General features: G+C 42.6%; 1 protein-coding gene across 2 annotated transcripts in view; it reads left to right on the top strand.

The window, feature by feature from the left end:
* KAZN (kazrin, periplakin interacting protein) overlaps nt 1-27235 on the top strand; it is a 911287-nt gene that overhangs the window by 860174 nt on the left and 23878 nt on the right. Inside the window, exons 6-7 of one of the 2 annotated variants that reach the window (XM_030186259.1) lie at nt 6460-6630; nt 8461-8544. In XM_030186259.1, the coding sequence (XP_030042119.1) occupies nt 6460-6630; nt 8461-8544 (255 nt within the window). The remainder of the gene's footprint in view (nt 1-6459; nt 6631-8460; nt 8545-27235) is intronic. The other variant, XM_030186260.1, reaches the window with a different exon arrangement.

The following is a 27235-nucleotide window of genomic DNA, read 5'->3' on the forward strand; positions in this document are numbered from 1 at the left end:
AATAAATACACAGCCGAAGACTTTTCTTGATTTGCTTTTCTGTCCGGGTGTTTGTTTTTCTTTCTTTGCAAAAGAAAAAAAAAACTGAACAAAGAAAGGAGAGGAAAGGGAGAGCGCTCAAGCACACAGCTGCATGAAAGAGACTCAAGACTTATTTTTTGTATATATATATATATATATATACATGGATTTTGTTTTTGCGAAGCAGATCCCACGCTGAATAAAAGGCAGGAGAGAGAAGCGGGCTAGATCCGAAGCGGGAGGTGTGACAAGGGGCGGGATGAAGGCATGAAAGTGGACGGGGAAGGGGCGGGGCAATTGTCCTCTTTTTTTTTTTTTTTTTTTTTGAGGACAAAAAATGGTAACCCTAAACATAGTAGGTGACGGCAGAGAAAGACCTGCACGGTCCATCCAGTCTGCCCAACAAGATAAACTCATATGTGCTACTTTTAGTGTATACCTGACCTTGATTGTATCTGCCATTTGCTTAATTACAAGCTGTGTCTCAGCACAAGCAAAGTTTTCTACTTCTCCCTTGGCCTACTGATACCTGTTCAGTGTTTGTACAAAATAAAAACGAATGCAATAGAAATTAGAACTGATTTGTATGACCTGATAAATAGCACCATTGTGTACCTAATACAACCTCATTTTACCATTTTATTCTTGCTCTTTGATGTTAATTCTGTACATTGTGGCACCTTTGGTTTCTCTTCCTGTCCATGGAAGCTGTGTATGTCCTGCATTATCCAGTCTACTGTACTCTATCTTGAATAGAAAATTGTAAAAGATCTTCTACTGATCATGTTGACCAACTTTCAATTAGAAGGGCAACCTAGTGGTCAGTGCAGTGGACTTTAAGCAATGGTACCCAGGTACACTTCTCACTATAACTCCTGTGTGATGTATTGTGAGCCCTCCAGGCACAGAAGAAAACCTACTGTACCTAACTGTACACCACTACAGTCACATTCCAGCCTACCAGTGTCGTCTCCTTTTTTGCCTTGGACGTTTCTTCCATTTTTTAGAGGAGTAGCCTAGTGGTTAGTGCAGTGGACTTTGATCCTGGGGAACTGAGTTCGATTCCCACTGCAGCTCCTTATGACTCTGGGCAAGTCACTTAACCCTCCATTGCCCCTGGTACAAAATAAGTATCTGAATATATGTAAACCACTTTGAATGTAGTTGCAAAAACCTCACAAAGGCGGGATATCAAGTCCCATTTCCCTTTCCATTATCCCTGAAAGATGTCCAATTTTTCGACCCACCATTGTCATGCCTCCAACACACTCCCTTGCTGTTTGGACAAACTTGGTGGAAATAAATATATCCCAAATCTGCCTTTTTGAAAATTGCAATTTAAATGTTTTCAACCAGATGGATGTTTTTCTGGCCATTTTGAGACATCCATCTATTTTGAAAATGAGTACCCTAGTGAGTTATCAATTAAAGCCCCCAATATTGGAGCTGTAGTATTACAATTAGTTATTTCCTAAAGACAGTAGTAAGTCATTCCTGATGTCATCTGGTGGACCAAATCATAGAAATTTAGTTTTATCTTTGTTTAGTTTAAGTTTGTGGGAATTAACCCAAATTTCAACTAAATTTAAACAGTATTTTAGGCCCTCCAAAAATAATGTAGAAGAGAGGACTAATAGTACTATACCCACTTCACTCAATCATACTATGGTCAGCCAGGTCGTAAAATTATTCCTGACTAGCGTTGGCTTGCTAAAGGATCTGAATGTTCTGGAGATCAGGGTAGAGCTGGTTGCAAATATGATTCTATCAGTGTACAAGGCTGCATAGTGTGATTGCACTTCAAGGAAGGATGTGCAAGGAAACAATAGCAAAGGTGGTCCAAGGAAGGAGGTACAATCAAAATTGCTCAAACATGTTTCTTGAAAAAGAACTCCTTAGCTAAGTTATCAAGGGTCTACAAACACACACAAAAATAAAAACAGTATGATCACAAAAATAAAACACACTCAGATTCAAAAGTTACCATCAAATTCTTCAAGAAAAGACAAAATAATGTTATAAATAGGTAAAAATCCTCCTGTAAACAAACAGAAAAGTACCTAATTAAAATATAACACTTCACCCATCACTTTAGCCATATGAGCATGGTGCGGAATGAACAGAAAAACGTTTTCTTCTCTGACTGCCCAATAAAGGGAATTGAGAATTACCACATAGAAAAAACGCTATGCATAAGCAGATGTTAGAAAACAGGTGGGAAAGTGTTTGGATAGACATGAGAGATAAATGACCTTGTTAGAGAAACAATTGATTGAGCATGATAGGTTGAAAGAAGACCAAAAAAATCTATCTTTGTTTTACCATGCTGAAACTCACTCATTTCTGCTTGTTCCATTTTAATTCTGACCTGCAGTAGACTTGCTTTCCTGATTAGGACTGATCCCTACACACCATTCTGCTGATGATGGATCTTAGTTCTAACATACAAACCCTGTATTGGTTCCACACAACTATGCCAATGCACCTCATGAGTAAGATATTCAAATACCTCAAAGATATGCACAAGAAAGAGCATTTCTCACTGGAAATGAAATTCTAGAGCAAAGGATTATGTTGTGAAGCTTCAAAAGATATAGACTGAAGTGTAACATTAGAAGAATATTTCTTCATAGTGGTGGTGGATGCAAAGAACCGACTGCTAGTAACAGAATTCAGTTAAGCTTGGGATAAATACAGTAGATCCTTAGAAATGGGGTCTCCAGACCTTCTTGTTCAAAGATGCCTTTGAGTAGTTCTCTTCTGAATTGCTTAGCAGCGAGTTCTGATAATACAGACACATACTTAATGTACTTCCCCCTCCCCCCATGCTTTCCTATCTATATTGTAGTTCACTCCTTATCCCCTCTCTATCTTGCCTTGTCTAATTGTTTGTATAATCTTTCTTTGTCTCTTATTAGATTGTTGTAAGCCGTCCAGCTGGTTCTTCTGATGGGCGGGGTAGAAAGTTCTAAAAAAACTTGAAACTTGATAGGAGATGCAGTAGTGCTTCAGGAATAGACAGACTAGCTGGTTCTATAATCCTTGTCTACAGTCACTTTTCTAAGGTTCACTCCAGACATAGCTCTATCTGCAGACATTAATCCTGACCTGCATGGCTCCTTGTGATTCCGATACCAAGACGCCACCCAGCTTTACTGATGCACCTCAGTGCTAACTAGTTCAGGGACCAGCAAACTGTGACCTGCATGCCAAGTCCAGCCCTCGGGCATCTAAATTCCAACCTACTCCACCCCAATTTTTATACTCCCTCTGACCTGCTACTGCCCCGTGTCGATGATCCCAATTCTGGTGCCACAATCTTAGTTCAACAAGTGTCCAGACGGGAGACTAATAAGACAACAGAAAGGCACATTCCAGCAGAGTTTCATGTTTTGTTTAAAAAGCAACAGAATATTCATTACAGGTAGCGAGCTATGGAAATCAAAGATCTGTAGTATCTGTAGCATTCCACTGGATTTTGGGCTGCCTTCCATGCAGGCACAATCTTGTTTAGATTGAAATCTCTTGCACTTGTTTTGACAAGAATATTAAGGAGAAATCACCAGTATTTGATGTGTCAGTGATGCAAAAGATTTCAGAAATAGTGATGGGAAAGAATGATTTTCTGTATGACACACACCTTTATGGAGAGAGAGTTTCATTATAAACATGTGCTTATCATCCTCTTGCAAAGCCTGTGGCTTGTTTTAAGACAGTCTGTATACTTGCCAAGGATAAGAATATATTATTTTAATGGGAGCTTAGTGTACCATAAATACCCACAGAACTGATATCCCCAAAGGTTTATGGTTATCTTTGTGGGAAAAACTCTTTTTTGACTAAATGGGCAGGCTGCCTAAATATTTTTCTGCTGTTTCACTAGAAAAACTTGACACACAAGTTACCCTGAACTGGAATGTTAATGGGTCACAGGGCACCTTACAGATTCATATCAAAACCTCATTTCATGTGGGAAAAATGCATCTCCTCTAGCGACCTTTCACATTAGAAATGGATAATCTCTTGAGTTTCAGAATAAATGTTTGCTGTGAGAGTATTTTTATATGCCGTCTGCATGTAAAACAGCATTTTTATGCACAGATATAGGTGCTTATAAAATTGCCCACAGTATATATGTTTAAAAATACATGCTGCCAACACACAGCACACACTTTTATGCAGTATCTGCATATACTTATGTGATGCAAGGTTCCACATTAGGAGTCATTGCCCAAGAAAAGGCTCTAGGTGTCATTGTTGATGATACGTTGAAACCCTCTGCTCAGTGTGCAGCGGCGGCTAAGAAAGCAAATAGAATGTTAGGAATTATTAGGAAAGGAGAATGCTATATCATAAGAACATAAGCACCGCCATACTGGGAAAAGACCAAGGGCCCATCAAGCCCAGCATCCTGTCTCCGACAGCGGCCAATCCAGGCTTCAAGAACCCGGCAACCTCCCCCCCCCCCCCCCAAAAAAAAATGCTTTTGTATCTCTACATGATGTGACCGCACCTCGAATACTGTGTGCAATTCTGGTCACCACATATCAAAAATGATATAGTAGAAATAGAAAAGGTACAGAGAAGGGCGACGAAAATGATAAAGGGGATGGGATGACTTCCCTATGAGAAAAGGCTAAAGTGGCTAGGGCTCTTCAGCTTGGAGAAAAGATGGCTGAGAGAGATATGATAGAGGTCTATAAAATAATGAGTGGAGTAGAATGGATAGATGTGAATCGCTTGTTTACTTTTTCCAAAAATACTAGGAGTAGGGGGCAGGCAAAGAAGCTACTAAGTAGTAAATTTAAAACAAATCGGAGAAAATATTTCTTCACTCAGTGTGTAATTAAACTCCGGAATTCGTTGCCAGAGAATGTGGTAAAAGCACCGACCCTGCGATGTCATTTTGAGTGGTCATATGCTACTCTACCCATCAGCATTGGGGACCAGTTGTGCAGAGGCGGCTTAAACGAGTTTGTTCTCTGGTCAAAAAATGCATTTTACAGTCTTGTGTGAATCCAGACCCTCCTTCAATTACTAAGTGGCGTGGTCTTATGCTTTGCCTTCAGTTTTCCTTGACCATATTAATGGGACAACACTTGTATCGAGACATCTGGCACAGGTTGTGCTTTACCCTGCGGAGACCATTCAAGAGCAAGGAGGCACTTGAGCCATTATTTGCTCAGGCATGAAGATCTGAGGAGGGAGGAGTTCTGTTAAGGGGGGAGTTAAAAGAAAATGTTCAGGGGGAGATGCATAATATTTGTACTCGGCTGTTTTCAAATTTAGTGTGATCCAGCATATGAGATTCTTGTAATATTCTGTTTTTGTACTAGCTTTGATGGGTTGGTTGCACTGTATTGTACCTGCCTTGAACTCAATAAAGATATTAAAAAAAAAAAAAAAGGTTTGGATAATTTTGTAAAAGAAACATCCATAAGCCATTATTAAAATGGACTTGGGAACGTCCATAAGCCATTATTAAAATGGACTTGGGAACGTCCATTGCTTATTTCTAGGATAAGCAGCATAAAAAACTTTTACTGTTCTGGGATCTTGCCAGATACTTGTGACTAGATTAGTCACTGTTGAAACAGGTTACTGGAGTTGATGGACCTTTGGTCTGTCCCAGTATGGAAACACTTATGTTCATTCCTGAGAGTGGAGATTGGGCAGAGTGGCAACAAAGTCAGATGAAAGTCCATTGAGCCCAGAGTCTAACTCTTCTGGGTCACAAGTACCTGGCAGATCCCATAAAGTAGATCATATTTTTTATAGTTCATTTCAATTCCCATAATGTTTGACTAATATTCTGTTTACCTATATATCACATATCTAATACCACATACATAATACATACAATGCCAATTGTGCTGTTTATACGTTCAGCTTATAAGCGAGCTAGATACACACAACGATGCTGGTTAACGCACAGAAGCGCAAACCAAAATAGTTATATAAAAACTGTGTATTACCGCATTATAAACAAACACAGACGATTCAGAGAAGCATCATGAAACATTGGCCAATATTAGCCCTGCATGGAGGCTTAGCAGAAAAGCCTAGGTTCTCCTGTACAAGAGTGATCTTGTAAGTAAATAGCACATAGAAGAGATGCTCGTGTCGGCCAAAGAGGGGGGGGGATGAGGAGGTGCCCCTCAAGCTGGTACAGACCCTCAGAGTCACCCAGGTAAGTCATCTGGGGAGGGGAGTTTGAAAACAAAGGGTGAAAAATCAGGGGGCAGGGCCAGTGTTAGAGGGATGCAAACAGAGCTGAAGGAGATGCAGCCTCCTGGAAGGCTTTGTGGCCACCTTCCAAATTTCTTCCATGGGCCCCATCATATTTAACCAATGGCTCTGTTGGAGGGAAAGGAAAAATAAATGCTTTTTGTTGGTTTGCCTCAACAAATCTATTTCTTCTATATGATCCCTCTGTAGGAGAGTGAAGATGCGGTAAAAGCTCTTGCAAAGGAAAAAGACCTTCTAGAGCGAGAAAAGTGGGAGCTGCGTCATCAAGCCAAAGAGGCAACAGACCATGTGAGCTCCCTGCGTTCTCAGCTGGACCTGAAAGACAATCGGATCAAGGAACTGGAAGCTGAACTAGCCATGGTGAGACATGGGGACTGCCTTACTCTTTTTTTTTTTTCTTTTCAAGATCTTAAACTCTTAACTTTATCCTGAGGAGATTTATATCAGGGATAGACAATTCCAGTCCTCAAGAGCTCTAGGCTGATCAGGTTTTCAGAGTATCCGCCATGAATATACATGAGAGAGACTTGCATACACTGCCTCTTTGGTATGCAGATCTATCTCCTCCATATTCATTGCGGATATCCTACAAACCTAACTGGCCTGGGGCTCTCGAGGGCTGGAATTGCCTACCCCTGACTGTAATTGTAAATCAACACTTTGGGTGCCTGTGATGACTTGGTTTTTACCTATTTAATTTCATCTGCTTGTAGGTTCTGTTACTAACTTCATCCTCTTACAGAACCTGTAAAGATTATAAGCATTTATTGTAGAAACATTCAGTGCAGTGAATTAGCCCCGTCTATAGCACTGAATTCTTTTTATGTGCCATTTTACTTCTAATTGATCACAACAGAGGGCCAGCTCTTTCCCCTTAGTCTCCAGTATTGGGCAGCCACTAGCTACTGAGCCTTCTATGGGGTTATAGCATCACCAGAACAGTCAAGCAGATGGTTTCAAATATATGTTGACTGGAAACCTACCAAGGAAGCCTGAAAAACAGGGCCATATGCTTAGGGGTAAAAGCTGTACGGAAATGTGAGAGAGATGGAAGCATCCCTGGGGCTAATTAATTAATAGCTAACACTTTCCCTTCTCTGAAGAACTGGGAAGCTGCTGTGTTATCAATTAGTAATTGCAGTGCATTTTTATATTGTGAAGTAGCTGGGTGAAGAATAGGCCTCCCATGGAAATACATATTTATTAGCCGAGTTACCAAATATGGCCCTGGGGGGTTGGGGTGGGGAATCACTGGCCAGAGGTCGCTTGCTCCCTTGTAGGCAAGTTTTTAGATGGGTTTAGGTCTTCCACAGTTAAAATTTGTTCTATAGTGAGAATTAAATCTCCTGTAGAAGTTTATAGGTCTCTGAAGTTCTTGGCATACACAGACGTCAGCCTGTGCTATGGTCTTCTGCAAGGTCTCAGGGAGCAGGGCCGCCGCCATCCCCTTACCTTCCTATCTCCTCTGTTCTCCTCCCTTGCTCCGTCACTGCTCCTGTGTGCCAGGACCCAGTTATTGCGTTAATGCGATCTCCCAGGTCCCAAGATTCCCCTGGCGCCAGGCCCCCTGGGAGGCTGGGCCAGGGGAATCTTGACCCCCCCCCCCCCCAATCTCTGCAGCCCTGTCAGGGAGCTCATCTGTGATGCCCTCTCCTTCCAGGTGTTTAATATCATTGCCCCTTAATTTACAGGGTCTGGCTCTTCACTCTCCAAGCAGGGATGTGCATGATGAAAGCTTCATTTTGCTTTTGTTTTATTTAAAGCTAAAACAAAACTGACAAATATAATTTTGTTGGGGTTTTTTTATGTTGGGTCAGACAGTAAATGACACAAAACAAAGCAACAAATTTTGTTTTTCCACGTTGTTTTCAAATGACAGAACATCCCTACTTTGCATTGTTTTCCACCTTAGCTAAATGTTGTCCTAAAATGCCAGTCTTTGCTTTAATTACATTTTTTTTCTGCTGGATATTAGGGGCTGTTTTTATTTTATGCCAAATTTTTGTTCCTGCTAGTATTGAATTCTTTCATTCATTATGTCTTCTTGTGGGTCTTATGCTGATGCCTTATGCTTTACATTGCCATTTCAAGGAATTGATAATCTAGTGGTTTAAAGTACAGATTCCTTAGGTGGCATGAGCTCTGGGAACACCCTAGTTAGACTGTCATGCTTGTGACCTGTCTCTCCAGATAACAAAATGTGTTGGCCAGAGAAAGGAATATCGTGTTTTTGAACACCTAACTGAAAAGGAGCCCTCCTCAAGAGGGATGGCGGTAAGACAGAAGATCTCAAGGAACAAATGTTGTTCTGACACCTTTTTTTGTAAAATTTGCTTTTTGGTTGATTCACGTTTTTTTTTTTTTTATATAATTCTCTTGGTAGAAGGAATCTTGGGCTAGAATGAACATCTATATTGCTAACACAGTTACTCACTCTAAAGAAATAATGCTGGTGATTTCCTAACATCTGGGTGGTAATCAGGCTTGTAACACCTCTGATAATGGAACTGGGAAAAGAAAGATTTACTGTACTTAGGGGCATTCATAGCTGCCAACAGGAGCATTCATCAAGAGCTAGAGTTAATAGGAGCAGTCCTGAATGTTTTCATCACATGTTTTCTGTGCTTTCGCAGAAGTACCCACATGCATAACAAAATCACAGCTGGACTGGCTGCTTCTGTATTATGCATCTCACAAGGATGGTTAGTGTGTGTTCGAAGGCCTGTGTCTGTCCTGGCTGAAATAAATATTTTGGATTTGCTTGCTAACTGCACAGTTCCAAAGATTCTGATTACAGTGATCAGATAACCAGAATACTACTATAGTAAACACTGTGCACTGTAGGGGGGGGGGGGGGGGGAAGAATAAAGGGGAAGATTGGGAAATGAGTTTATGTACATAGAGGTTACAGAATCCTGTGTACTGTTGGCAGTTATGCATGCTCTTTTAGTGCGCTGCTAGGTACCTAGTATCATGTTGCTTTATGTGGTGGTTTATGCACAGAAAGCAGTATTTCACTTGCATAACTACATAATTTGTTGCAGAATACCTTCTGATTATGCTGTAACATTATGGTCATATTTTGTTTACACTCATGACATTGTATTATATTATGTTGCTCCTACAGCCTGCCTGTCTCGGACTGCAAAGTGGTTTACAGCAATAATGCAATAAATAATGAATACATCAGAGGCTATATAATACAAGTGGGGAAAGCATGCGGAGCATGACTCACAGAATTCTTTCCAACCCTTCTGCATACATATGTGTGGGTGTAGGTGTACATGATTGTGTGTATCGTAGTAACATAGTAGATGAGAGCAGTTAAAGACCTGCAAGGTCCATCTAGTCTGCCCAACAAGATAAACTCATAGCATATGCATACTTGATCTTGATCTATCCTTGCCATATTCCTGGCAGAGACCGTAGAAGTCTGTCCAGCACTGGGCTTACTCCTCAACTACTGGAGTCACTGTTGAAGCCCACTCCAGCCCATCCAAATCTGTGTAGCCATAATTGGGGCACAGAAGTAAGTCTGTCCAGCACTGGGCTTACTCCTCAACTACTAGAGTCACTGTTGAAGCTCACTGCAGCCCATCCAGATCTGTCTAGCCATGATTGGGTTACAGACCATAGAAGTCTGCCCAATCACTGGAGTTGCCACAAGCACTGCTAAGTTATTTTGATTCCATTCTCTTTCCTTATAGGAATCCTTTGTGTTTATCCAACACATTTTTAAATCCCGTTACCATTTTTGGGAGGGCATTCCACGTAACCAAAACCCTCTCCATGAAAAAAATACTTCCTGATTTTACTCTTAAGTTAACCCCCCTGCAACCTCAATTCATGTCCTCTAATTTTACATCTTCGCTGTCTCTGGAAAAGATTTGTTTGTATATCAATACCTTTCAAATATTTAAATGTAATTTCCTCTAGGGTATACATATTCAGGTTAAGTCTCTTCTCATATGTGTTGTGGTAAAAACTTTTGTCACTTTTCTTTGAATCGCTTCGTCTTTTTATGTCCTTAGCGATATATAGCCTCCAAAACCAAATACAATGTGCTGACCAACAACTTGTACAGGAGAATTAGCACCTTTCTTTTGCTAGTTATACATCTCTCTATACAGCCTAGCATCCTTCTTGTCACATTGTTTTGCCACCTTGAGGTCCACAGACATTATCACCCCAAGGTTCCTCTCCTGAACTGTACTTATCAGTCTCAACTCCTAACTCGTACGTCTCCTTTGGATTTCTGCATCCTAACTGCCAGACCTTAGATCATTCTTATAATTCTTAGAGTTCTCTTCTCATGTTTACTACTTCCTCTGGGATGTCCACTCTATCAGTAACCTTTGTGTCATCCACAAAAAGCAAACGTTTCCTTTTAACCTTTCAGCAATGTCACTCACAAACATATTAACTACAATCAGCTCCAGTACCAATCGCTGAGGCTCTCCACTACTCGCCTTCCTTTCCTCCAAGTGGATTCCATTTACCACCACCCTCTGTTGCCTGTTGGTCAACCAGTTTCCAATCCACGCCATCACTTTGAACCCTAACTTTAGCCTGCTCAGCATATACCAGAGTCTTCTGTGAGGAACTATATCAAAAGCTTTGCTGAAATCCAAGCAGATTGCATCTAGTGCATGCCCTTTATCCAGTTCTCTCCGGTCACCCAATAAAAGAGGTCAATCAAATTAATTTGGCAGGATTTACCTTTGGTAAAAACTATTGTCTTGACTCTTCAACCCGTTAGATTCTTGAAAGTTCACTATTCTTTCCTTCATTATTTTTACAATCACTGACATGAGGCTTACTGGCTTGTAGTTTCCCAATTCTTCCTAGTCCCCACAGGACCACATAGGCTCATGTCCATCCCTGTAGAATCTCTCCCATTTCTAAGGATCTATTAAATAAATCCTTTAGAGGTTCTACAAGGATTTCTTTGAGCTCCATCAGTGTTCTGGCCCCATAGCTTTGTCCACTTTTAGTTTTTCAGTTGTTCATAAAAACTTTCTTCTGTGAATGGTGCAATATCCACTGCATTCCTATAATACATGCTTGACAGTAAATATGGTCCTCCTCCAGGATTTTCCTCTGTGAGCATAGAAGTAATTGTTTAGCATGTCCATTTTATCTTCATCACTCTCCACATAGCGGTTCGCAGCATCTTTCAGTCTTATAATTCTATTTCTAGTCTTCCTCCTTTCCCTAATATATCTGAAAAAGGTCTTGTCACCTTTTTACATCCTGAGCCATTTTTTTCTTCCACCTCTGCTTTTGCTAGCCATATTTCCCTCTTCGTTTCCTTGAGTTGTATCCAGTAGTCTTTTCCATGGTCCTACTGTTGTGTTCAGAGTGGAGGAGTAGCTTAATGGTTAGTGCTGTGGCCTGAGAACCAAGGGGAACCAGGTTCAACTTCCCCACTGTAGCTCCTTGTGACTCTTGGCAAGTCAGTCAACCCTCCATTGCCCCAGGTACAAAATAAGTACCTGTATATAATATGTAAACCTCTTCGATTGTAACCACAGAAAGGCAGTATATCAAATCCCATTCCCTTTCTTCTATATTTCATGAACACCATCTCTTTTGCATTTATTTTTTCAGCTGCTTGTTTAGAGAACAATATTGGTTTCCTGTTTCTCTTGTTTTTGTTTGCTTTCTTTATTAGTAAGTGGTCTTGAACACAAAAAATATAGGGACAGGTTTATGAACCTCAACATATATACGCTGGGAGAGAGGAGATATGATAGAGACGTTTAAATATCTCAAGGGCATTAATGTGCAGGAAGTGAGCCTTTTTCAACTGAAGGAGAGCTCTGGAACGAGAGGGCATACAATGAAGTTAAAAGAGAATAGGCTTAGGAGTAATCTAAGAAAGGATTATTTCACGGAAAGGGCGGTGGAAACGTGGAATGGCCTCCCAGTGGAGTCGAGGACTGTGCCAGAATTTAAAAAGGCGTGGGATAAGCATGTGGGATCGCTTTGGAAAAGAAAGAGGGGTTACAGAGGATGGGCAGACTGGATGGGCTTTTATCTGCCGTCATGTTTCTATGCTGCTGTATTTATAGCTGCTTTGAGCTTGGGCCACTGTCCTTCCACTTCCTCTGTCTACTCATTCTTTCAGGTACTTCCCCCATTCTACTAAAGTCAGGCTGTCTGATGTCCAGTGCTTTTTGTGTGTGCACTCCACTTTAACTTTTATATCACACTATATCCTGTGATGATCGTTATCCCCTAGATAGGCACCCACCCGGACATTAGAAACACTTTCTTCATTTGTGAGCAGTAGATCAGGGTCATCCCTTCGCTTGTGGGTTCCATCAGCATTTGTCTGAACAAAGCACTTTGGTGGGTATTTACACTCTCTGTGCTTCTTTCTGATACTGCTAGTGGGATGTTCCAATCCACATCAGGCAAGTTGAGTCAGTCCATGTGTTTGTATGGTGGTATGTGTGTGTGCTTGCTCCAACCCCGGGCCACAAGTCTTTCACAAACTTCACAGTCTTCGCTTGCTCTCAGGCCACTCTCACACATCTCATCGCCAGTCCACTTAGTCAAGCTGGGGTGGGTCCATGGTCCAGAATAGCGATCCGGGGGTTTTAAGAGACACCTTTCCAGTTCCGGTTTCCCCTCAGCTCTTCAGTCCAAGAACTACGCGGTGCTTCAAAGGGTTTAGTAACAACTTTATTGTAACTTCTGCAACAGGCAGTTAGCAACTTCAGTGATTCTCCACAGTAGTCACTTATATAAACTCTTATCTAAATCAATTTCATACTTCTGCCATTCCATGTGGACGACCTATACCACTTTCTTCCCAGATGTATGTATAGGAGATTCTTTCCTTGTATTCAGGGCTATTCACAAGCTCCCCCCCCCCCCCCCCCCCCCCATCCATGCCTATTTTGTTCGCTAGATGTAACTTCAGGGCTGTTCTCTTCTCCACCACCTCACTCCGCTACCACTAGGCACGGTCCCTTATGGCTGTTCTCCTTCCGCAGGTGCACTTCACAGGGTGACATCCCAGCCTTGAGCAGGCTACGCCCTGCCCTGAGCCCCACTTTTGGGCTGGATTCCCCAATTCACCCAAAACTCTGACTCCTTCACTAGTTATTGTAAGTGGGACAAAACTGCTGCTTGTTTCTAGCCCAGTCTTGAGATGGTGCTCCAGGATCCCCCTTTTTCCTTCAGGTCACTTGGCTGGGGGCTTGCAGGCAACCAGAGACCCTTTCCTGCTCTTCTAATCCTTTTTTCTTTCTTACTACACTCCTCCCAAATCTGTCACTCTACAGAACAGGCTACCGTATATTTTTCAAATACACTCACCATTGGCTAGGCTTCCTTCCACCCAGGGACTTCCCTGACCCCCCCCCCCCCCCCCCCCCCCCCACACACACACACACCCAGTGACACCCTGCAGGGACTGTATCTCTTAGTAATACCCATGTAATAGGAGATTATATTTTTTTATTTTATTTATTTATTATTTGGATTTTGCTCACACCTTTTTCAGTAGTAGCTCAAGGTGAATTATATTCAGGTACACTGGGTATTTGTACTGGGATTATACTTACATGTATATGTGTGCTCATATGTGGGTTTGGGGGGGGGGTATACATTTGTGTGTTGGTATGTGTCTGTGATTAGGAAAGGAGAAGGCAGTTTGAAAAGTGCAATTCCTTAATCACAATGTTACAATGAATCAGTGTATATAATATACTATTTGCTGTTGGAACTGCTTTTCTTATAGAAATGTATTGTGATATTTTTTTGGAGGGAGTTCATTTATCTTCCCTCCCATCAGATGCAGAAGCTTCACTTCTACAACACAGTAAGTTTCTCCAGATCATCTCTTCCCTTCCTGTTACTAGAGCTACCTTCCAGTCCTCTGTCCCCACTGCCTTCCCATTGGCTGGATCCTACAGTCCCTGCTGCTAGATTCAATGGACGCAGGCCGGGGGGGGGGGGGGGGGGTTGGAAATAGAGTTCTAAGAAACTGTCTAGATATATTACCCATGTTCCATGATTCTACTTTGTAGAGTTTAATGTAAAATTCTGCTGACTTCTTGGGGGGGGGGGGGGGGCAGACATTTGGCAATCCAAATCTCCTGAGCCCTGTGCACATCTCATAGCCCCCCCCCCCCCTTTAAACATATTGACCCAAAGTATGGACAAAGTTTGCCAATGCAAAATACAGCAACCAATTTAAAAAAACGTATGATTCTTGAAGTAGTTTTCAGAGTAGCATTAACAACAAAGGAAATGAAGTGAAGAGAATATTAACATTCCCTTTGTGTACATCTGTGAGGTCTGCATGTGTTTGAGTGAGTGTGTGTGTATATACATATATGTATATGTGTGTATATGTGTAAATATAGGTAGACATGGAGAGAGGGAGGGATGTATATGTTCCGTGTTGTCTGTGTTGGGCACATGTTGTATCTGTGGGAGAAGTAGTTGGGGGGGGGGGACAGTTTGGACCATATAAAGATAGTTGGGGAAGGGCAATTTGTGGGGTGGTGGTGCATTTGCAGTGGGATAGTTTTTGGAGTTGTGGGAGTTTGGAGGTAGTTGTGTCAGTTTGCTTCTGCAATGAGAACATATCAAAACTTGTCAGAAACTACCGTTTATGTAAAGCATTTATATTCTGGTCAATCTCAGCACTTTTTGGTGGATCACAATTTTTACGTACATACTTATTAAAACAGAAAACATAAAAAACTAGCATTTAAAATAGTAAAAGTACATAAAAAATTTTAAAACATAAAATAACTATTTCTGCCATTGTATTACATAACATTCTCTGCAAAGCCTCATGATGCCATGCTAAACCCACTAAATGCCTGACAAAATAAAAAAAAAAAAAGTCTTCAATTCCTTTTTAAATAGTTTCAGACTTTGAATCTCCCTTATGTTAATTGGCAATATGCTCCATAATTTAGGGCCTGCTATATTTAAAATAGAATGTCAGTACTCAAGTCTGACAGCATGAAAAGAAGGAACTTCCAAGGCCTGAATCTTCTGGCAGGCTGATATAAACATAAGTCAGCAGCAATAGTAACTGTTATGATTGGGGTCAGAGCCCCTCTCAAACTTACCTCTTTCCTGGGGGTCAGCTTCTTAGCTGGCTTCTGTTTCTTTTGTCTGGCCTGTCTGAGCTGGCTCTGTCTCTCTGTGCTGGCAGCTTCCAGCAGCATGGGGTTAATTGTTTCTCTTTACTACAGCTGTGTGGGTAGACTGAGTTAGCTCTACCTCTCTTTGGGTGTACTACTACTACTACTACTACTACTATTTAACATTTCTAGAGCGCTACAAAGTGTACGCAGCGCTGTACAAACACAGAAGAAAGACAGTCCCTGCTCAAAGAGCTTACAATCTAATAGACAAAAAGTAAAGCATTTAAATTTAAAATATTTAAGCAGTCAAGCACAAGAGAACAGTCACAGAAGGACTGAAGATGTTGAAGGGTGGTCAGTGTGATTAGGTGTAACTCTGGTTGGAGTAGTGGGAGAAGGTGATAGAAGAATAGAAATGGGTGAGGTAAAGTAATGAGTGGGTTGATAGGGAGGTTATATAAGACATGTCACTCTAGGGGTGGGTGGGTAGAGGGGTAGGGTGGGCGGGATTAAGTCTAAAGCAGGAGAAGGTATTCTCTGCAGCCTATCTGTGAGATGGAAAATGCTCTCTGAAGCTGCTGCTATAAGTTGTTAGTTTTCTCTCCCTGAAAGAGATCCAAGCCACACCCACGAAGTTCAAACTGGCAGTGGGGAGGGTGAGGGGAGGAAATGGCAGTGCTTGATGAAAAAGAGAGCTCAGTTTGATAGGAGATATACTATAGGATGTCATTCTGAGGCCAGGCTAAGTCTAAAGCAGGAGAAGGTATTCTCTGCAGCCTATCTGTGAGATGGAAAATGCTCTCTGAAGCTGCTTCAAGTACTGGCTTCAAGTACTGGCTTCAAGTGCTTCACGTTGTTGCATTGGTGTGGGTTGGGCCTCTCTAGGTCAGTGTGCTGTTGCCTGGGGCTAGGGAGTGTGACATCATCAGGGACAGCCTTGATAAGGAAGTGGTGTTGTTTCCTTCAGAACCTTTGCAACGGTGGTGTTTGCTTTAGGTAGGGTGGTGCAGTATGCACTTCTGACTTTGTGTCTAGTTTCCCTGCTTGCTTTTGCTAAGGGCCAGGTTACTGTTAGTGCAGTGTGCACTGGTGACTATGTGTTTAGCTTTCCTGCTTTTTCCTCTTGGGTTTGGAAGCATTGCTGGGTGTAGGGCTTTGGAAGCTCTGTTGCTGATAGAAGTACTTCAGGGTTTGGGTTTGCTGTTAGAAGTACTTCTGGTGTTTGTGCTATTGGGAGCATTGCAGTCTGTGCTATTGGTGTTTGGTGCTTTAGAAGCACTTTTGGCTTATGTGTTAGCTTCCCTGCTTTTTCCTTGTGGCTCCCCTGTCTTCCCTTTAGTGCTAGGAGCTGTTCTAGTTGCTTGCCAGAGTAGTGCTAGGAAGCACCTTGTTAGTTTTGTATCTAGTTTGCTAGAGCAGTGCTTAGGTAGCTTGTTAGTGTAGAGCTCTGCTTGTAGCTTGGTGCTTAGTAGCACCTGTGTTAGCTTTGTGTTTAGTTCCCTGCTCTGTTAGTTTAGGGCTTGGGAAGTCCCTTTCTTGAGCAGGGCTTAGGAGCTCCTGTTTAGTATAGGGCTTAGGAAGTCCTTTTGTCAGTTTACTGTTAGGAACACTCCTGCTGGTTTAGGGCTTGGGAGCACGTAGATCAGTTTAGGTTTAGGAGTACTTCTGTTTCCAGTCCTGGTCCCTGTGTCATCCGGTATCCAGTAAGTCCTGCCGGCTACTCGAACCCAGGAGCTCAACTCCTAGGGTGCTTAGTAGCTAAGTGCAGGTGAAGCTGTGTGGACCAGTCCAGTGTGCTCCAGTCCAGTGTTCCAGTCCGGGGGATTCCAGTCCATGTGTTCCGGCTCGCTGGGCGGTGCCTGCAGTCCCTGCCAGTGCCGGTGTGCTTGCCCAGCGTTGGTTGGTGGGTTTTGCCTGCTGCTGTCGCTCCTCGTCAGCAGCCCAAGGGCTCACGTTTGCTCCAGAGCCCGGCCCCGCGGGCTCTGAACCTGAGAACCTGACAGAAACAAAGATATTGTCAGTCCAAATTTTAAACACCATAAACAGAATTTTTACCTTTAAACTCAATGGGCAACCAATGAAGTTCCTTCAAGACAGAACTAATATGAGTAAAACAAGAACATCCCATTAAAACTCTAGCCACAGAATTTTGAGTTCCCTGTAATGCACTTAGATTTTTCAGTAATCCAGTCAAAAGAGTGTAATAATTCTTTCAATCAGCATCTCCGAAAATTGTCATGATTCAATAAGTCCCTCAGTTGTCTCAAGTAAAGGGAGGAATCTATAATCACTCCAAAATTTGAATTTTTTCAACAATTAGAATATTATCATTACCATGTACAAATCATGGCGGAACATCACTGCATAAAGATCCAGATAAAACAAAATTTGATTCTTAGCTATATTCAAGTGGTTTGCCCTCATCCACTGTATAATTGAATTCAAGCACAATCTAAGCACCTCAGAAGTTTCCTCAACAGACTTCTCTATGTACAATCAGAACTAGATAATGAACACAGTTACAGAAGTAACATAGTAAATGACGGCAGATAAAGACCTGAACGGTCCATCCAGTCTGCCCAACAAGATAAACTCATTTTACATGGTATGTGATACCTTTATATGTATACCCGAGTTTGATTTGTCCCTGCCTTTCCCAGGGCACAGACCGTAAAAGTCTGCCCAGCACTGTACCTGTACTAAAAGTTCTGAAGCTAACGTCGAAGCCCCTTAAAATTTACACTCCAGCCCATTCATATCTATTCAGTCACGATCAGGGCACAGACCATAGAAGTCCGCCCTGCACCGGTTTTACTCTCCAAATACCGGCGGCGCCACCCAATCTCCGCTAAGATTCCGTAGATCCGTTCCTTCTAAACAGGATTCCTTTGTGTTTATTCCATGCAAGTTTGAATTCCATTACCGTTTTCATCTCCACCACCTCCCACGGGAGGGCATTCCACGTATCTACCACCCTCTCTGTGAAAAAAATACTTCCTGACATTACTCCTGAGTCTGCCCCACCCCCTTCAACCTCAATTCATGTCCTCTAGTTCTACCACCTTCCTGTCTCCGGAAAAGGTTCATTTGCGGATTAATACCTTTCAAATATTTGAACGTCTGTCATTTCACCCCTGTTTCTCCTTTCCTCCAAGGTATACATGTTCAGGTCGGCAAGTCTCTCCTCATACGGTTTGCAATGCAAATCCCATACCATTTTCATAGCTTTTCTTTGCACCGCTTCCAGTCTTTTTACATCTTTAGGAAGATTTGGCCTCCAAAACTGAACACAATACTCCAAGTGGGGCCTCACCAACGACTTGTAGATGGGCATCAACACCTCCTTTCTTCTGCTGGTTATACCCCTCTTTATGCAGCCTAGCATCCTTCTGGCTACAGCCGTTGCCTTGTCACATTGTTTCTTCACCTTTATATCCTCCGACACCAACACCCCAAGGTCTGTCTCCTGAGTCGAGCATAGTAGCATGTAATGACTTCAGATAAATTCCATTGCTTAAACCTACTCAGCTCTCTTCCTTCCCTCCTATTCATATCTCCTACCCAACATCTCAGCCCTTTTCTACTGCTTACCTTCATTGTCCACATTCTAATATACTGCTAGCCTCTGCTATGTTTTTTTTCCAAAGTTGGTTTCCATTTGAAGGGGGGCTGTTTTACTAAAAGCACTTGACTGTAAAAATGTTGCCTTTCCATCCTCCCAAGGAACAAAAGTGGCAATTTAAATTGTTCAGAGGGATGTTTGACTTCTTTATTGCTCATAACATCACTACAAAGTGTTTTAGTGATGAGGGGTTTGTCATCAAAGGTTGGAATGCTGCAAAAGCAGAGTTCACAGTCCCTGAGAGAGGGAAGGAAGGGGTCACGGTCTTTGTGCAATGGTGACCCCTAGTGGCCTGATTTAGGTCACATGATTGCAGTGGTTCCAGAAAGGTTGTCACTAGCCAGGAGGAGCTGTCACTGCAGGGATTGAAAAAGGGAAAACTCCCTGCACAGCTATGAATATAGGCTCATAGTGCCAGATGCCATCTCTGGTTCTGAATGAGCTGGAAGCCCAAGGGATCAGGAGAAATCTGAGGGTCAAAAATATGTATAACTTATGGAAAAAAGAATTCTAAACTGGTAAACAGGACTACGGTTACCTTAATGATATTGCAATATCAAACAAAACTACAACTTAAAATAATAAGAACCTTAATCCTAAAACGGCAAAATGTTGCTTCCTGGCCCAGATCATCTGTACATTCACAGCTGGGAAGGAGTCATTTATTGTTCAGTGGTAGCCTAGGATGATTGGTTTTAAGTCCCATTATTGCAAGATTCCCGAAGGAGTGTTGGTTCATGGCTCCTAGCTGAGGACTCTGAGTGCCTGTATTTTGTTCCAAGGCTAAAATGCCTTTTCTATAGAGTCCTGTTTTGAAAAGGGCTTCTTCCATTGCCTTAAGCCACAGTGAAACCCATTTGAAAATGCTGCTTCTCCTTGTCTTAATAATATATAAATATTTATGAAACGGAGAAATAGATATTTATTCATATGCATGTTTAAATTATTACCCAGCCACAGAGAAATAAAATGTAAGCAAGGTATCTCAGACAGCCAAATACAATGGATAGAGGAAAAGTCCCTTCCTAAGTGAAGTTAAAATCCCACTTAGTCTGAAACTCGGCAGAAAGATTAAGGTGGCCTTTTAAATTTATTTACATAAATCATATATGACGAGCTTTTTGTTTGTGTTTTTCTCTTTGTCAAATATAGGGGCCCTTTTACAGAGCGGCGGTAAGCCCAACTGCCGGCCCAAAGTGGACACCGGCGGTAGTCCTGCCCTGAGCGCGCGCCATTTCCAGGGGAAAAAGAAAACTACCAGAAATGGCTTGCGCAGCAGTAACCCAGCGGTAATTCTACCAGGCTAGCACGGGAGCCCTTATCACCACCTCAGTGGGTGGCGGTAAGGGCTTCCCGTCGCATGACCATGCGGTAAGAGCTCTCTTACCTCATGGCCATATGTGCTGGGGACTTTTATACCCACTGTGGTAAAAAAAAAAGGCCCTGGTGCAAGGGAAAAACGGCCCCTGCTGACAGTGCAGGGCCCTTTTTCTTGTAGCTTGGTAAAAGGGCCCCTTAACTTGGCTACATGCATTTAAATGAACATAAGAATAGTCATACTGAGTCAGACCAATGGTCCATCTAGCCCAGTATCTTGCTTCCAACAATGGCCAATTCACAAGTACCTAAGAGAATCCCAAATAGTAGCAAGATTCATGCTACCCATCCCAGGGACAAGCAGCGGTTTTCCACGTGTCCATCCCAATAGCAGACTGGAATTTTTTTCAGGAACTTGTCCAAACCTTTTTAAACAAAGATACACAAACCACTGATTCATCCTCTGGCTTAACTATTCATTGAGTGAAAAAATATTTCCTCCTGTTCGTTTTAAAAGTAGTACCTTATTAACTTCATTGGAGTGTCCCCTAGTCTTTGTATTTTTTGAAAGGATAAAAAAAATCGATTCTCGTTTATCCATTTTCGCCACTCAGTATTTTGTAGGCCTCTATTATATCCCCCCTCAGCCATCTCTTTTCCAAGCTGAAGAGCCCTAACTTCTTAATTTAATTTAATTTTGGCATTTATAATTGTCCAGGTTCCTTGCTCTCAGTCACCTCGCCACCCGGTGGTTAGACCTGGTGGCTCCTGTGAACTGATGACTTTCCGTTTCCCATGTTCCAGAAGATATGCTGGTCCGGTCCGGTCCGGATCTTCCAGCCTTCCAGATTGTTTTGGGACTTTTTTGGAACTAAGCAGTACCCGTACCTGGTGAACTCCCTGGTATGCTGCCTTTATTAATCACCTGGGAAGTTCTCTAGTTTGCCTGGCATCAGAGGTCCTCAGAGAAGTTTCCTTTGGTGAGAGTTGTTGCAGTTCTGCTGTGCTCTTTGCTGTTTGTGGCTTTGACCCTGCTTTTCCCCTGGTTTATTCTTCTGTCTGCTGCTTGCCCAGACCCGGCTTGTTTTCTGGTTTTTTTCTGCTGCTTGCTGACTGCCTGGAACCCCGGTGTGTTTTCTGGACGTGACCTGCTGTTCGCCGGCCGGCTGCTGTTTCCTGCAGTTCTGCCTTCCTGCCCTGTCCGGTAAGTCCTGTCGGCCGCCTGCACCCAGGGGCTCAACTCCTGAGGAACGGCGCTCAAGTGCAGGTGAAGTTTGGGCTGATTTCCTGTCCTGCTTGCTCCAGCTTGAGTTGCCTCGGCTGCAGTCTTCGCCTGGTAGTTACGGTCCTGAGTTTGCTGGTACGTCTGTTCTGCCTTGTCTGTGTTTGGGTGATTCTCCTGCCACTGCTGCCCCTCGGCATTGGCACAAGGGCTGACTACCCCTGAGATTCCAGGCGATTCGTGACAATAATCCGCTTAACCTAGTAGTTCAAGAAGGAGAACAAAAGCATTGTAATAAAAAAAGGTGTTCTACAGTGCTATATGTACATTTGAACATGAAAACTGTAAAATAAGATATAATGTAAGTATACAGTGAACAGTTGTGAAACACAATTGGGCTCGTTTTCGAAAAAGAAGGGCGCTCATCTTTCGACACAAATCGGGAGATGGGCGTTCTTCCAGGGTCGCCCAAATTGGCATAATCGAAAGCCGATTTTGGGCGCCCTCAACTGCTTTCCATTGCGTGGATGACCAAAGTTCCCAGGGGCGTGTCGGAAACATAGCGAAGGCGGGACTGGGGCGCGCCTAACACATGGGTGTTCTCAACCGATAATGGAAAAAAGAAGGGTGTCCCTGACAAACACTTGGCTGACTTTACTTGGTCCTTTTTTTTTTTTTTTTTTTTTACAACTAAGCCACAAAAATGTGCCCTAAATGACCAGATGACCACTGGAGGGAATCGGGGATGACTTCCCCCTATTCCTTCAGTGGTCACTAACCCCCTCCCACCCTAAAAAAAAATTTTTTAATATTTTTTCCAGCCTCTATGCCAGCCTCAAATATCATACCCAGCTCCATGACAGCAGTATGCAGGTCCCTGGAGCAGTTTTAGTGGGTACTGCAGTGCATTTCAGGTAGTCGGACCCAGGCCCATCCCCCCCCCCCACCTATTAAACTTGTGGTGGTAAATGAGCCCTTCAAAACCCACCAGAAACTGGCTCCTCCCACGACCAAAGGGCTTGGATTTGGTCATTTCTAAAATGGGCATCCTCGGTTTCCATTATCGCCGAAAATCGGGGACGACCATCTCTAGGGATGACCTAAATGTGGAGATTTGGGCAGCTCCGACCACAATAGAGGGCATTACAGTAGTCCAAATGGGGCATAACATAACTCTGCATCACAGAACAAAAAATTTCTGCTGAGTTTAGATTTTTAAGTCTAGCGACTAATCGTATTTTTAAAAAATATAGTTTTGATGATAGCTGCAATTTGTTGCTTAAATGTTAATGAAGAATCCAAAATAATCCTAAACTTCTCACTGAATTTAGTATAGGAAGAGAAGCACCTTCTAACTGAACACTTAATAATGCACATTTCTCTCCCTGCCAACACAACCACAAAATTTGGGGTTTCTCTATATTTAGTGCAAGACCATTGGCATTCATCCAAGCTCATATTGTTCTAAGATAAAGTTCAATGAATTTAACTTTCTCCTTCTACTTTTGATGGTACAGGGAAGTAAAACTGAAAACCATCTGAATATAAACGGTAGCTAATACCTAAATCTATATATATAAAACTCACCCTCAACGTTCTATTGGCTTCTGACGTCACTGAAGCCAAGGTTCGTATGTTCGAAGCTCTGAAGCCTCGAAAAACACAGTCTCTGGGCCCCGCCCTCGCGTCAAACGTTATGACGTTGAGGGCGGAGGCGGAGCAATTCACCAACATCGACGACGGGTGGGGGTGCCGGGGGGGGGGGGGGCCACAGGAAAGCCTTGCTAGCACCCGTTTCATTGGCTCCAGAAACGGGCCTTTTTTTTTACTAGTTAACTAATAAATTGCAAACTGAGAACATAAACAAGTGCTCTGTGGTACACCTGACTTTACTGCAATCCAATCCAATTTAGAAGAAATTTGAATCACTTGAGAATGGCAATCTGCCAAAAAAAAAATATTTAAACCATAGCATAACAGCAATCCCAAATGATTTTAAGCACTTAATTAGTTGAGCACGATTCACAGTGTCCAATGCAGCCACTAACTACATCTAATGATATTTAAAAAAAAAAAACAAAGAACCTTTCATCTCTATCGAAACCCAATTGAATTTCATCTAACATAGAAATTAATAAAGTTTCAGTATTATGTTTTAATCTGAAACTAAATTGAAAAGTGTAAAATAAATGATGATGATCCACAAAATGTGACAATTGAAATAACACTCATTTCTCCATAACCTTGGTAAAAAAAAAAAAACTTTACATTAGAAATGGAATGAAAGTTATCGACCTTATTGGAATCTTAACGAGGGCTTTGTAATAGTGGTCGAACAGATGCTCCCTTTCAGAGCAGGTACTTTCTTTCTGAAAATGCTTTATTAATGATAACTGCCGTAGAGAAAGCTAAACCTCACTCTGAATCATACAGTCCCGAGTGACTGCCTGCTTCCCCCCCCCCCCCCCCCCCCCACCTGGTTAAGGTGGAGTCTGTCCTTTTGGAATAGGCTCCCCTTTTCCCAGAATGTTGTTCAGTTCCTAACAAATCTAAATCCCTCCTCCTTGCACCATCGTCTCATCCATGCATTGAGACTTCGGAGCTTTGTCTGCCTCTTGGGTCCTAATCATGAAACGAAGAGCATTTCTGAAAATGCTACCCTGGAGGTTCTGGATTTTAGTTTTGTACCCAGTGGCGTAACTACGTGGGGCCTGGGCCCTTGTAGGTTTGGCCCTAGACCCCCCTGCTGAAGACCCACCCGACCCCCCCCCCGCCGTCGCCTGCCTTTGCTGGCGGGGGACCCCAACCCCTGCCAGCCGAGGTCCTCTTCTTCTCGCAAAAGGCTTCCTTCTGTTTCTGACGTCCTGCACGTTGTACGTGCAGGACGTCAGACTCACAGACTCAGCTGATCTGCAAGGCTTCGTTCTGTGAGTCTGACGTCCTGCACGTTGTATGTGCAGGACGTCAGAAACAGAAGGAAGCCTTTTGCGAGAAGAAGAGGACCTCGGCTGGCGGGGGTTGGGGTCCCCCGCCAGCAAAGGTAGGCGACGGCGGGTTGGTGGCGGGAGGGGGGGGTCGAGAGGGTTGGCGGCGGGAGGGGGTCTGCAATGGTAGGGGGTCAGCGGCGCCGGGGGGGGGGGCTAATATGTGCCCCCTCACCTCGGGCTCTGGACCCCCCTCCCACCAAAGTCTGGCTAAGCCACTGTTTGTACCTAAGAGCCTCCCTCTCACATTTTCCTATGCCATTGATAACCACATGTACCAAGACAGTCTGCTCCTCCCCAGCACTTTCTAAAAACTTTTCTAGGTGACGTTTGAGGTCCACCACCTTTGCACCAGGCCAGCAAGTAACTAAGCGATTCTCATGACCATCAGCCATCCAGCTATCTACATACCTAATGATTTGAATCTCCAACTAATACGGCCACCCTAACCCTTCCCTCCTGGGTAGAAGCCCCTGGAGAGACATACTCTGCACGAGATAAAGATCCAGAATTTGACTTTATTTCAAATGTACACGTTAAGCAACATTATTAAAGGTTAACACATACTAGTAGCCCTTCCCAACAAGTGTTTGTCCTTTTGTTATCCACACGATCAAAAAGAAATCATACCTGCTACATGTGACTATGGGGAACTAAAAAGCATCAAGCATTTCCCTAAAGCATTTAAAATTGTGCTTATGTTTAAAAGAAAAGATTAAAAAACAACAAAGCAGTGGAATCAAATGCATTTATTTGGAATAATACCCGACGTGGCCACGTTTCGCCCTCAGGCTGCGTCAGGGGTACAAACTATCAAAAGTGTGTATAAGTATATCATATACACTAGTAGTGAGATGAGAACAGTTATTCCAAAAATCTAGTTCCACTTTTCTGCTACTTCCAACTGAACTGATATGCTTTGTTGTTTTTTATTTACTGTTTTGTAAGCAGTTGTGTGCCTTTTTGGGGTTTTTTTTTGGTATGTTTAAAAGAAATACATAAAAATGCATTTTGTTAGGTTTCTTTTTTTAAATGGGAGTAGCAGACTGTACACAAAATCATTCATGCAGATGCCCCACTCTATATGCTAAACCTAGTGGACTTACCACCCAGGAATGCCAAAAGATCGGCCCGCAAATTCCTCAACCTGAACTTCCCCAGCTGTAAAGGAATGAAATACAAACAGGCTTATGCTACTACCTTTGCGTACAAAAGCACACAGTCCTGGAACGCACTACCCATGGCGCTGAAAACCATGACCAATCTAACCAGCTTTCGCAAAGCCCTGAAAACACATCTCTTCAACAGAGCCTATAAAAGTCACCTTCAATGAAACAAATCATTCCTTAAACTACCCAAGTACACCTAAGACACCTCTCACACGACCTTACCTAACACCTTTCCATCTGAATTCCTCTTTCACCTCAGCCTATGATTGACTGTCTTTTCTTATTTTTTTTTTGTCTTCAAATCATGTAACGACGTTTTCATTTCCATACTCTGTAAGCCACATTGAGCCTGCAAAAAGGTGGGAAAATGTGGGGTACAAATACAATAAATAAATAAATAAAGTACAGGGACGAAATGTAAACAAAAGTATGTCCACTGAGGTAAAAAAGCTGCATTTTTCTTCCCTCTTGGTCTCTGTGCTGCTGTACTATATAATTCAAGAACTCGTACATTTCCATGTCATATTTATTGCACTAAGAACCTCAGAGGCTGCTGCCCTGTCAAGATCTCAAGGACAGTTTCATCTCTGTCTAGTAAAGGAAAGTTTGCCAGCAGATTGTGCTTGAATCTTTGTTGCTGAGCAACATACGAACAAAAACTAGCCACTAGTTTAAAACAGTACTATCTTAAATTCAATCTTTGATGAATGTTCCTAATTTATATTACTACTTATATGGGAGAGAAAGACCTCAGAAAAGTTAAGTGTACTATAATGGAGGATAAAGCCAGCGTTACACACTAGTTCCAATGACTTTATATCTCATTTTAATCATCGGTCAAAAAACCTCCCCAGGAACCTCTTAATTAAATCTTTAAATCATTCAGTGCTGTTTTATAAAGTCTTCCAACTGCTTGAAAATAACAGAGAAAAAAAAAACGTTTAAGAAAAATAAATTTACTGACATAGTTCAAGAAAATGTAAAAATAAATAAATTAATAATAAACCATCATAAACTCAGATCAACATGGAAGAAATAATGAATAATGATATCGCACACTTTCTGTATAGCTTTACCATATGATGTGTTTTAATTTATGAAAAAGACAATGCTTATGTCGTGGACTCAGGGGAAGTGAACCCTTGGACCGTAGGCGGAACCAGTTAGTGACAGGCGAGTCACTCAGGCTAGGCACAGCACTAATGCAAAGTACTAGGCAGGGCTCAAACTGAAGACAAAGCAGGCAGGGCTCGAACTGAAGACAAAGCAGGCAGGGCTCGAACTGAAGACAAAGCAGGCAGGGCTCAAACTGGAGACAAAGCAGGCAGGGCTCGAACTGGAGACTGGACAAGGCTCAGAAGCGTAGCCAGGTTGACGGCGCAGGGGGAACGAGAGCAGACTTGCGCCGGCGCACATTTTCAGTGCCACACAACAACAACAAAAAAAAAAATAGGCGCCAGCAGAACTCCGTTTGGGGGAGCAGCTGCTCCCCTGGCGCCCCACCTAGCTACGCCACTGACAAGGCTGGCAGG

Source organism: Microcaecilia unicolor, chromosome 13, assembly GCF_901765095.1.
Source record: "Microcaecilia unicolor chromosome 13, aMicUni1.1, whole genome shotgun sequence".
Taxonomy (NCBI): Eukaryota; Metazoa; Chordata; class Amphibia; order Gymnophiona; family Siphonopidae; genus Microcaecilia; species Microcaecilia unicolor.